General features: G+C 44.5%; 1 protein-coding gene across 1 annotated transcript in view; it reads right to left on the bottom strand.

Annotated features, from left to right (window-relative positions):
* The window catches only part of NDUFA10 (NADH:ubiquinone oxidoreductase subunit A10), a 62,013-nt gene extending 50,633 nt beyond the window's left edge, over positions 1–11,380 (bottom strand). Inside the window, exons 1-3 of the mRNA XM_037849428.1 lie at positions 11,241–11,380; positions 2,864–3,032; positions 2,071–2,286 (exon numbers count right to left, since the gene is read on the bottom strand). Of these exons, the coding sequence (XP_037705356.1) occupies positions 2,071–2,286; positions 2,864–3,032; positions 11,241–11,315 (460 nt within the window). The 5' untranslated portion in view covers positions 11,316–11,380. The remainder of the gene's footprint in view (positions 1–2,070; positions 2,287–2,863; positions 3,033–11,240) is intronic.
* Between the last annotated feature and the right edge of the window lie 1,858 nt (positions 11,381–13,238).

Raw genomic sequence — 13,238 nt, forward strand, 5'->3', positions numbered from 1 at the left:
ACCCCACTCACCAGCAAATCCACCAATTCTGTCTCCAGCCACACCCCGAATCCGACCACCTCACTGCGCTGCCACCCTGGCCTCCTTAGTGCCTGGCGTGACCACCTCGGTATGGACCACACAACAGCCACTGACACACTCATCCACCCCTGTCCCAGTCCCTTTTCCTCCAGCAGGGTGACATTTTCAAAGCTCGAGCCAGGTGGTGCTGCTCCTCTGGTCAAACCTCCCCATGGCTTCCATCTCCTTCAGAGAAAAGCCAAAGCCCCTGCTGTGGCCTCTAGCCCCCTATCCTGCTGAGACTGCCTTCCCAACCCCATCTCCATCTGCTCAGCCTCACTCAATGTGCTGACCCACAGACGGCCACGGACCCACACGAGCACAATCGCACCTACTCGGGCTACAAGGCCCCCAGTGTTCCCTGGCTGCTCCCACTGCAGTTGGACCTCCTGCGCAGAGGCCTTCCCTGACCTCCTGGTCCGGGAGAGTGGCCCCAGCCCGCCCCTCCTCTCCCCTCCTCACAGCACCTACCACTCAGCACCTGACAGCCATCTACCCGATCTCCATGGGGTCTTCCTCTCCCCTCCTAAAATGTGAGCTCCATGAGGGTGCCACACCATACCTACTGCAGGACCCCGGGCTCCCAGGATAGTGTCTGGCACATAGCAGGCGCTCAACCCACATCTGATGAACGAACCAGTGTCACGAAAGGGAACAAATAAGTTTTCATTCAGTAAGTACAATGTATCTTTCTAATTTTAAGAAATGGAGTGGCATGACATAGGGTTGAGATCCTCTACAAAAGCAGTCTAGAATAAACCTAAATGGCAGGGTGAACTCCAAGCTACTGCAGGCAGTCAGCTTTTTTGGTGGAAATTGGTTCCTATGACTTGGGTCTTGGCACAGAACATCAAAAAGTAGACCACATTTTTTTTTAAGAGCAACACTAGCCAAAATTAGGGCTTACATTAATATAAGAACAAAGCATCACTTATAAAATGCCAGAAATGCAAGACGGTAACTAGAACCCTCTGTGAGAGAACATACACAGGGCATCCCAGCTCGCACTGCAGAAGGCGACTCCCCATGTGGCAGCAGAGCTTGCTTGAACTAAACTGTCCAGGGAGCTCTGCTGATTGACCAGGTCTGGCAACACTGCCACAGAAAGTAGACAAGAAGCCCAGGAAATCAATTAGCTGTCCCCTCTCTCACATACACACACACGCTCTTTACTTCTACCCATGAATTCAGGACCACCATGGCACAGCTTGGCTTTGGCAAGAAACTGCAGGATATTTGGTGACGAACTCCCAGGAAGTTTGGGGGAGAGTACCAGGATTCACATGCACTGCTGGTTCCCAAAGGATGAAGCAGCCTGTCAGGATTCTGACCTCGTTCTGCAAACTCACACACTATGCTCCTGCCCAATGTCCTCCCTCCTCACCTCCTGTTTCCTCCTCCCTAGTGCCTGTACCCCCGGACTCTGGGCCTGACCTGTCCAAAAACACAGTCCTTGACCATTTCTTCCCAGCTCAGATGACTTCTAGGGACACACCCTCTCTTGCTATATGGACCCCTGGGACCTGGTTTGTTCTACTTCCTCCCGACCTCTACCATCTTTTCAAGGTTTAACTACTATCCTGTGGACAGAGGTAAATTCAGCCTGTCTCGGAGCCCTCCTCAACAACCCTATCTTGTTGCCACCCACAGCTCTAAGACACACACCCTCTCTTCCTGAACATGACCCTGCTTCTTTCTAGGCATTTATATATGCTCTCTCTCCTCTATGGTTTTGACACATTTCTTTTATTGTTTACAGAAGTGGCATGAAAATTCCATATAATCCATATCTCTCACTCCACTACATAATTCTAATCCGAAGCAAGAGTAACTTGGATCTCAGGGTAAATTCCCTGAGATAAATTTGACCCTACTGGAAAGACAGAACCTGCACCCATGAAATGCTCTTAAGGAAAAGCTCTACTTAATGGCAAGACAAAATGGCTGAATTCCAGAGTAGTGTTCAAATGCAGAATGTGCCCCAACAGCTGCTTCACCACAACACTGAACCTGTGCTTAGCAGGTGCTCCAAGGCATCTGCGTACTGCAGGAGGCGGCTGGTGTACAACCAAGACTGCAGGCGGTAACTGTTTCCATCATTACTTTTCGGATCATCATAGAATTTCTCCAAACTGCAGTTGCCACTAAACTCTATATCCAGTTCTTTTCCATCTCCTGTGGTACTGTCTGCATAATGTATACCAGCTTCAGGAAAGTGCTTTAAACCTGAGAAGAGAAATAACCAGAGGAAATGTGATATGCACCACTCACTTCCCATTAGCAAGCAGCACAGACTAAAAGAAAAAACATGCAGGTGCCAGGCAGTCACAGACAGAACCCACAGGTGAGCATCGATCTGTTAAGTACTGCAAGAGGGAGCAATGGACAAACATCTGTACTAGGAGTTAGGAGACAAAGTTCCAAGCTCCGCCTTGCCACTAACCAGCTGTGCAACATCAGCATTTATCTAAGTTTGCCCATCTGTAAAATGACAGCAATAATAATAAAAGAAGCCTGTTACAGAGTCCAAATAAGATGGCTCACATGAAAGTGTTCTGCTGACCCTGTCAAGATAAAATTCCAATTCAAGATGACAACCAGCATGTATTTTTTTTTTTTTCTTTTGGGAAAGCTTTACAAAGCTCAAAGATTAAAAACAGCTTTTTCAATAAATATTTAAACAATTTAAACTACCCATAATTAGGCCCAGTTCTACCTGGTCAATATTAAAATAAAATCAACCTGAGATAATCAACTATATACCTAAGAACAAGTTGCCATTCAACATGACATAAGTTCATACCTAGTTTTTCTGTTATTTCTTTTGCAAGTTTGCCTTTTCCGGAACGAATATTGCCGTCTACAGTTATCACTTTGCTGTATTCTGTCAATTTTTTAGTTGTTTTTTCACCAAGTATGAAGGACAAAGGACCGTACCGCAGCTTGTGCTGTAGGCTTGTATGAATTCCTTCCTGAAAAACACAATGGCTGGATGTAAGCAGTCCCGTTACCACAGGTGTTCACACCTCTTAGCTAGAAACTAAAAACCCTTAGCAACAAAACTGCCAACAGAGTATCTGCACTTCTAGGATCTGAACTCCTTTAACTGTGCATCTCTCACCTCCCTACCTCCCCACCCCCAGCGTAAGCTCCATAGGGGCATGTGTCTGGTCAGTTTGTTCATTGTTAAATTCCCAGGACCTGGAACAGCCCAGAAACACACATCTACTATGTAAAAAAAAAAAAAAAAAAAAAAAAAGCAAAGGATGGGTGGAAGGATGGATGGAAGAAGCAGGGAAGGGGGACTGAGAGGAAGGGAGGAAGGAGAGAAATGGAAAATCAGTTCTCTAAACCAGGCCCTGTCCTGAGTTGACTGAGCTATCCCACTGCCTATTAAACAGCTCCATCTGGTTGACCCAAAGGTGCCCGAAAGTTAACAGACTTAAAACTGAAATTTAACATCCATCCCCGATCCTCAAACCTGCTCTCCCTCACATGCTCCCTGTGCACAAGCCACCAAACAAAACAGGGCAAACACAAGTCATCTTTGATATCTTCCTCCTTCCTCCACTCCATAATCACTCACAAAACCCTAGGGATCTAACTCCTATGTATCTCCGGAATGTAACGTCACCTCCCCACCCCACCGCACTGATTCTGCAGACACCCTCACGTCCCGGCATCCCCTATCGGGTTTCTACACTGAAGCCGGAACTCATGTGCTCTTTCCTGGGATAAGGACCCATAACAGCAAAGAAAAAAAAGAAAAAGAGAGGAAAGAAAGACAAACAATTGAGATAAACCTTTTCAACATACAGTATGGAATAGAACCTTAATGTGTACAAAGGTCTGACAGATCAATAAGACAAAGAATAGGAATGCTCAGCTTACTGAAAAAGTATTAATAGCCAATAATCTTGTGAAAAAAATGTTCAACCTTGCCACAAAAACAAACTACTGACAAGGAGAAAAAACATTTTCAAGAATCAAATTGCTTGTGTGCAGTGTTGGGACAGGAGCTAATGGAAGTGTAAATCTAAAGATACTGGGCCTATCTGCACCAGGAATCCAGCCTAAGGGAACACACGTGGATCTGTCCAAAGAAGTCCCTACAAGGACACTCAATGAAATGTGGCTTACAATATCCAAAATATAAATAGAAACTTTTAATGGACAACAGAGGAGTAGTTAAAAAAATTAACGTATTTCCACATATATTATGGAATACTAAGTACTCACTAGTAAGAATATAGGAGAATATAAAATACCAAGGTTTTCTTCAGTCAACTGAAGAATGGGTTAAAAAAAAGTTTACAAAGAAGGCAAGGAAAACAAACAACCCAATTAAAAAGCAAGCAAAATGTAAGACCAAACCTCATCAAAGATGATATACAGATGACAAATAAGCAATTGAAAGATGCTCAACATCATTTGTCAATAGAGAATTACAAATTAAAACAGTGAGATACCACCACACACCTATTCAACCAGCTAAAATGCAAAATCCTGACACCGATCCTAACAAGACTCAGAGCAGGAGCTCTTGTTGTTGGCTGGTGGGGACGCAAAATGGTACGGCCACTTCAGAAGACTGGTTTGAGAGGGTAAGCTCAACAAGATCTCACCATATGAGCCAGCAATCACATGCCTAGGTATTACGCAGCTGATATGAAAACTTATATCCACAAAAAAGACCTGCACCCAAATGCTTATAGCAGCTTTATTCACAAGCACCAAAAATGGAAAGCAAACAAGAGGTCCTTCAACAGGCAAACTGATTTATAAGCAAACTGTGGTATATCTACACAATGGATTATTCAGTGATAAAAAGAAATGAGCTATCAAGCCAGGAAAAGACATGGCTGTACCTTAAATGCATATTGCTGAGTGAAAGAAGTCAGTGTCTAAAAAGAAGGCACACATATGATTCTAATTACATGGAAGTCTAGAAAATGTAAAACATAAAGACATAAAAAGATCAGTGGTTTCTGGGGCAAGGAAGGAGAGATGACAGGTGAAGTACGGAGGATTTTTTAGGGTGGTGAAACTACACAGTATACTACATTACTCATTTCTCAAAATCCAGAGAACTTTACGCTAAGAGTGAAGCTTAATGTAGGCAAATTTTAAAAAAAATCATTTAATAGGTTGGGGGATCCCAGGATGAAATGCAAAATGTGAGGAAAAAACACTAAAACTATGTTACAAATGTATGAAACAACCTCGCCGAAGGGTGTACATAGTGCTAACTTTTGGAAATAGAGTCTGTAAAACTCAAGAAAAAAGTAACTGTAAATCAGCACTGTACTCTAGTTAACAAAGAAGTTTCCACCAGGGATACAGGTTAACAGTTCTGATACCACTGCACATGTGCACTGGAACTGAACAATTAATAAGTGCATGGCAGACAGCAGGAGCCAGGTTTCTCACCGTCAGAGTGGGAGGTCACAGAGCAAAGGGAGGAGGTTGGAATGATCCATGTGATAAAGGACTGGAGATGTAGACATCAGTATGAACTCATGTTTGGCTTAATACAGATAGACTGTTACGTACAGAACTATTTATAGATATGTGTATATATACAGTTAACGTATCTTCTTGCTCTGTCAGTTGAAAGGGCCTCAAAGCATGATACTCCAGTTACAACGAGCACATCTTGCAGTCAGATCTTGGTTTCTAATAACATTCTCCCAGAAAAGAAACCAGATCTCCTTGGAGAAATGGCTGATTCTAGGACTGAAGCAGGAAATATACAAGATGAGACTGGAGCATCTTGTAGTGACACAAAGTAAGGAAGAGCTCCACAAAATGAAACAAAACACAATGAGGGACTTCAAAGGAATTCAAGAGCCAAAAGAAAGAGCTCCCAATGGCCAAAGCTAGAACAATTTGACCAACAGAATAGAGCAGTATTGGGTTATAACCCAAAGTATAAAATAAATATCCATGAGTCCATACTAATGTAAATAATGACTGAATGTTCACATAAATAAATGGGAAAGAAAAGTCTAATTTCCAGTGCAGATAATTTAGGTAGACACTCCACTCTCAAGGCAGTGGAGCAAAACTCCCCACTCCTTGGACTTCTTTCTAAAGACTATAACATGGAAAGGGAAGAAAAAAAGAGTGACTTTAAAGTGAAGAAACCTGACAAACACTATCTCTGCCAGGTGGTCACAGTTACATTGACAGTGATAAGTCATGTTGCTAGTATGAACCTTGATATGATGTGATGCAAAAGGCACTTTCCCTCTGGGGTCTTCCTCCCCAAAACACATTAACCCAATCTAATCATGAGAAAAACATCAGACCAATCTCATTAAGGAACATTCTACAAAGTACCTGACTGGCCCCCTCAAAACTGTCAGGGTCATCAAAAACAAGGAAAGCCTGAAAAATTGTCACAGCCAGAGTTGCCTAAGGAGACTTGAGTACTAAATGTGATGGGGGTGTCCTGGCTGGGTTGCTGGGACAGAAAAAGGACATTAGGAAAAAGTAAGGACAACTTAATAATTAAGAATAGACCAGTTATGGGTGGTGGTGGTGGTGGTGGGGTGCTTGCACCTTATGGTCCCATTTTTTGTCAATAAAAACCACATAGACACATTCATAGAAAATAAAAAGGGTATTTATCAAAATGCTCACAGGTTAAAAACAAATTGCTCACAGGGTTAATTCTGCAATAGCAAATTGGAACCACTGAAAGGCCCATCGACGGAACAGGTTAGTAAATGGCAGTACATCCTCTATAGAGCCCCCAAAGCCCAAACTCAGTTTCCAAGTACCTAGTTTACTTCTGTGACATTAATTAAACAAGTATTTATTAAAGGTCTACTATACGCCAGGCACTTTTTACCTAGACACTGGGGATATCACAGTGAGTCAAAGAGACAAAACTCACATGGATTTCAGTAAAAAAAGACAGACAAAAACTAAGTAAGTAAATTACATAGTATACTAAATAAGTGTTGTGGAGAAACACAGAGCAGAGGAGGGGAGCATGACAAATGGGATGGGTTGTAATGTTAAAACGAATGGTCGTGAAAACACTGGGCGTACATAAGACAGAAATCAAAAGTTTGAAAAAAAACTGTCAGAATCTACGGAAATGAAAGACACAACACAAGAGATGAAAAACACAATGGAGACCTACAACAGCAGATCTCAAGAGGCAGAAGAAAACACTCAGGAACTGGAGAACAAGGCACCTGAAAGCCTACACACGGAAGAACAGATGGGGAAAACAATAGAAAAAATATGAGCAATGTCTCAGGGAATTGAATGACAACAGGCAATGCTTGAATGTAGGTGTCATGGGTGTCCCAGAGGGAGAAGAGAAGGGAAAAGAGACAGAAACAATAATAGAGGAAATAATCAATGAAAATTTCCCTTCTTTTATGAAAGACATAAAATTACAGATCCAAGAAGTGCAAACAGAATAGATCTGAATAGGCCTATGCCAAGACACTTAATAATCAGATTTTCAAACGTCAAAGACAAAGACAGAATTCTGAAAGCAGCACGAGAAAAGCTATCCATCACATACAAAGGAAGCAGAAACCATGGAGGCAAGAAGGAAGTGGGGTGATATATTTGAGATACTTAAAGAGAAAACCCACCAACCAAGAATCCTATATCCGGCAAAGCTGCCCTTCAATATGAGGGAGAGTTTAAAATATTCTCTGACAAACAGACAATGACAGAGTTTGAGAATAAGATCCCTGCTCTACAGGAAATACTAAAGGGAGCACTACGGACAGATAGGAAAAGACAGGAGAGGTTTGGAGCACAATTTTGGGTGATGGTAGCACAACAATGTAAGTACACTGAACAAAGATGACTGTGAGTATGGCTGAAAGAAGGTTAGGAGCAAGTGGGACACGAGAATGCAAGAGGAAAGATAAAGGCTGGGGCTGTATAACTCAGTGAAACCTAGGGTGCTCAACAATTGCGATAAAATGTACAAATATGTTTTTTCATGACGGAAAACAAATAAACGTCAACCTTGCAAGGTGTTAAAAATAGGGAGGTATTGGAGGAAAAATACAATCAATGCAAACTAGAGACCATAATTAACAGAAACATTGTATTATGGTTCGTTTACTATAACAAGGGCAATATACCAAAGCTAAATGCATATGGGGGGTGGGGATAGGGGAAGGGTATGGGACTCCTGGCATTGGTGATGTTGTCTGATTCTTTATTCTACTTTATTTTAATGCTATCCTTCCTTTTGTTGCTTTCTAGCTGTCCTGTTTGTTTCTCTCTCTCTTTCGTCTCTCTGCCTTCTTTGACTCTTCCTCCTGCTTTGTGGAAGAAATGGAGATGTCCTTATACAGACAGTAGTGATGGTGGTGAATACATAAATACATGACTATACAGGGAACCATCAATTGTTTACTCAGGACAGAATGTATGGTGTGTGAACAAAACTGTCTTTAAAAAAATGGGTTGATGAAGAAACCTTGAGGGCACTATACTGAATGAAATAAATCAGATACATAAGGACAAATATTGCAGGATCTCACTGATATGAACTAATTATAATATGTAAACCATAGACAAGAAATATAAGTTACCAGGATATAGAACAAGGCTAAAGAACAGGGAGCGGTTGCTTATTATGAGCAGAATATTCAACTAGGGTGAACTTAAACATTTGGAAATGGACAGAGATGACGGTAGCACATTGTGAGAATAACTAACAGTGCTGAATAGTGTGCGAATGTGGTAGAAAGGGGAAGTTCAGAGTCACATATGTCACCAGAAGCGAAGTTGGAGGTTAAAAGATGGGACTGTATAAAACAGTGAACCCTGTGGTGGACAATGTCTGTGATTAACTGTACAAATATTAGAAATCTCTTTCACGAACCAGAACAAACATATGACACTATAACTAGAAGTTAACAATAGAGGGGCATATAGGGAAAAAATATACCTATTGCAAACTATATACTACAGTTAGTAGTATTTTAATGTTCTTTCATCAACAGTAACAAATGTACTATACCAATACTGTGAGTCAACAATGGAGGGGGTTTGTTAGGGGTATGGGAGGATTTGAGTTTCCTTTTTTTGTCTTTATTTCTTTTCTGAAGTAATGAAAATGTTCTAAAAATTGAAAAAAAAATAATTGTGGTGATCGATGCACAGCTGTATGATGGTACCTGGGGTAACAGATTGTACACTTTGGAACTTTGGACACTTATATGGTATGTGAACAATCTCAATAAAAAAATAAAATTAAAAAAAATAAAAATGTTCGCTTAATCCTCTCCAAGAGTGTAACATCTGAACAAAGTCTCAAAGTTGGTGAGGGAACTCATCAAGTGGACTTGGAGGAGGGTCTTTCAAGCAGATGGAATAGGACATGCAAATGCTCTGAGACAGGACAAGCCTGGGGCCCGGAGAAGGGCAGTCTAGCTGACAAAAGTGGGTCTGGGAAGAGTAGGAGATGGGGTCAGGCAGGTACAGGGAGTGTAAATCACATAGGTATCCTGTACCCCAGAAATCAATCACTCTCTCCTATAAGCTACCTCTGAGCCACGTGTAATTTGTTTCCCCATCTGTATCGACAGTGAGCATATAGCACAGGTCTGGCACAAAGCAGGTGCACAGATGTTCGAATCAAGTCATTTCTTGACTTCCAAATCGTTAGAAAGGATTTCTTAATAAAGTAGTTTTCTCCAAAATTTCCCAACTCAGTCTTGTTCTTCAGCTCTCTGGACTCACACCGAATAACTGACCTTTCATGGTTGTTATGGGTTGAACTGTATCCCCAAAATGATATATCCAAGACCTAACTCCTGGTCCCATGAATGTGTCCTTGAAGATGTGATTAGTTAGACCTCAAACTGGATAAGTCTGAGCCCCAATACAATATGACTGGTGTCTCTGTAGAAAGAAATTTTGACAAAGTCTGAGAAGACAGTCATGTGAAAAAGGAGGCAGAGATTAGAATTATGTGGCCACAGCCAAGGAACCCCAAGGATTACCAGCAAACACCAGAAAACCTCCAAAAGGCAAGCAAAGACCATTCCCTAAAGCCTTCAGAGAGAGCACAGCCCTGTTAACACCTTGCTTTTGAACTTACAGCCTTCAGAATTGATAGACAATACATTTTTGATGTTTTAAGCTACCTAGTCAGTGGGACATTTCCAATTCCTTCAATTAGTCCACAAGGAACAAGATATATACTCTTTTCATCGTGTTAACTCATTTTTGTCTGGACCTATTGAAGTTTTTCTATATACCCTTCAGAGTGTAGCACCCAGAAGTGAACACGCTGTTTGTTGTAGGTGAGTCTGCCCAGTGGGTGGATTACACAATATCACCACCTCTCTTATCGAATCTCACTGTCACTAACACATACTTGACCATCTTTCTTTTATTTTCTCTTCTTTGCAGGCTGTATTATTTCCTTAAAACAGTTATATGACTTTTTATTAAGCATATGACTTTGTGGTCAGAATCCTTTGCTGATCAAAATCCTTAGCATGGAGGTCAAGTTCCTTTAAAATTTTACACCAATGTACCTATGGACACTAGCAAACAAAGAATCTATGATCCACCCACGGTCAGTCTTGCGAACATTTTCTTAATGTTTCCAGCCACAGCGCTTTTGATTCTCCTGTTCCCTCCTCATGCAATATCATCCCACTGTTCTCTACAATAGGAGGGTCTCCTAATCCTTCCAAGTCTAACCCAAATGCGTCCTCTTCTGACGTACTCAACATTACATCCCCTCGGCGCCTCGCAGGGCCTAACCCTCAATTGACGTTTGATAGAGCTGCTACATACGTTAGTGAATGAACGAACACGCGTGCCCCAGCCTCTTGTGGTCTCATGCCACACCTGCTGGTACGTCTCGTGTAACAACTGCACTAGGGTATGGTATCTTCAAGTTGGTCTCCCACACTAGGGCAGGCAGGTGACCGATTCACCTCCGTGCCCTAGCGCTCTCCCTGGAGCTGAGATAAAACCGCCTGGAGACGATCCCGGCCACTATGAGGTCTACCCACAACTCGGGACATCCGGAAGGCAGTGGAGTCCCCAGAAAGGGACTCTGGGGACAGCCGCCCAGACACCCGGGGGCATGAAGAGGCCGCGCCGGAAGGACAGGCCCGCACCCCACCCGAGTCGGCCCGCGGGCCCCCCGCCCTCCGTCCCTCACTCCTCACCACGCGCTGGACGCCCGCCGCGAGGCCCCGCGCCACCGGGGACGCGGAGGCCAGTCTCAGGAGCCTCAAGGCCATAGCTATGCGTGACCCGAGGGGACGCGGCGGCGACGGGGACCTCTTCTGCGGCCGGCGCGCCAACGTGACGTCACGGCCGGGCTGCCCGCGCGACGCCTGTCGGGACCTTCCGGACAGCGTCCCCCGCGAGGGGCGGGGCGCCGCGGCCGGCGTATCTACCGCTCTCGGGGTTCCAAGCTCCCCGCGGCCGAGTGGCCCGTGGCCGGTCTCCCTCGTCTTCCGCCCGCCCGGCCTCGTCGTCCCTCGGCGAGGTTCCAGAGGGCGGCCCGCTGGGCGTTCAGTGCCGAGTTCGCGCAGCGCATGCTGCTGAGGCCACCCGGGGCTTGTGGCTGCTGCTGGGCCTGGTGTGTGTGTCCATGGCGTCCCCAGCCTCCCAGCTTCCTCAGGCCCGCAGGTGTCACCTTTCCAGACCACCGCCTCGTAAACATCTCTGTAGCTTCGAGGCCATCCGAGGCTAGGCAGATGGCCTGGGACTGGGGTGGGGGTGGAGAAAGGGCCCAAGAAAGGAGGGACCTTGTATTACTGGACACTGGCGGAGTGCTGGGCGGCCAAACTGAGTGGGGGTCTGGGGACAGACCTTTCCGACCCAGGGTGTGTGCCAAGTGCCAGGTGGGGGCGGCCTGGCCAAGTCCCATCTCCCAGCCCACGGACCCCTCCCATTCCCCTCTCCTTGGCCAGGATCACCTTCCGTGATTCCCACCCCTTGGCCGAGGGTCCCCTCCGTGAGTCTCTTCTCCCTGCCCACAATCACAACCCCTGCCAGCCAGCCACCCCCACCCCACCCAGGAACCCCTTCATTGACACCCCTCAACCCCAGGGTTCCCTCCCCGAGTCCCCTCTCTCTGCACCGGACCCCTCTCTAAGTACCCTTTTCCTGTCTAGGATCACCCTCCCCGACACCCTGAGTCTTGTCCCCGTCCCAGGGTCACCCTTTTCCGAGTTCCATTTCCTGTCTCAGAGTTACAGAGGTTCCCAGTTCTAGCAGGTGTCACGGTTGGGGGGAGAACCTGGGGTTATTAACAGTTGGCAGCTGACTGCCCGGAAGGCTCTGCAAGTGCAGCCTGGCTAGGTGTGCCTGGGAACGGGCACCAGCATCTCTTATTTTGACACTTCCGAGGTTGCCTTTTATAAATGACTAAAGAATCTGCAAACCTTTTTTGGAAGGTATGCATAATGTACGTAGATCTTATATGTACCCTCTCCTGGAAAAAAAAATTCAGGGAAAGACAATATTAAAATTAAATTTAAAAATCTTAAAAACAAAAACATAGTATTCCATATGTCAGAACCACTCAGTGCCTTCTTGGATGGCCGGTCCGCAGTCCTGTCAAATTAGCCCTAGTCATGCTTTATTGCAAGATCCCATTCCCTTTTAAAAGAAAGGTTATGTTCCTCAGGGCATTTATTTTCTTCCTTTCTTTCCTTAACCCCTTAAATTTTCTTTCATTGAACTTTCATTTGTTTTTCACCCTTCTAGAATTATTGTGGAATTGTAAAGCAGTGGTGATGCGGTTGTAAAAACTAAGACCCTTTCAGCAAATGTTCTCAAATTTCAGTTGCATATGGGAATTACTGCTTGTCCCCAAGACCAGGGGTTCTGACTTTGTCCGTCTGGGTTGGGCCCTAGAATCTGTTTAATGAGTTGCCCACTAATTTTGAAATAAATGGCCCGGAAATACTGTTCTAGACCCAACATTTTCTGGGAGTATGCCCGTGTCCTTCAGGGCCTAATCCCCAGACCTGTGCCTGGTGCCTGCACGTCACAGGGGCCCCACAAATACGTATTAGAAGTCAAATGAACACACCTTCAACCAGCAGGTGGAACCAGATTTCCCTCATTCCTCCTGCCCCATGGAATCACTACTTTAATATCTAAATAATTCTGCATCTCTGGGAGGCCCGGAGTCCTTCTATGGTTTCTGA

Source organism: Choloepus didactylus, chromosome 9 (assembly GCF_015220235.1).
Source record: "Choloepus didactylus isolate mChoDid1 chromosome 9, mChoDid1.pri, whole genome shotgun sequence".
Taxonomy (NCBI): Eukaryota; Metazoa; Chordata; class Mammalia; order Pilosa; family Megalonychidae; genus Choloepus; species Choloepus didactylus.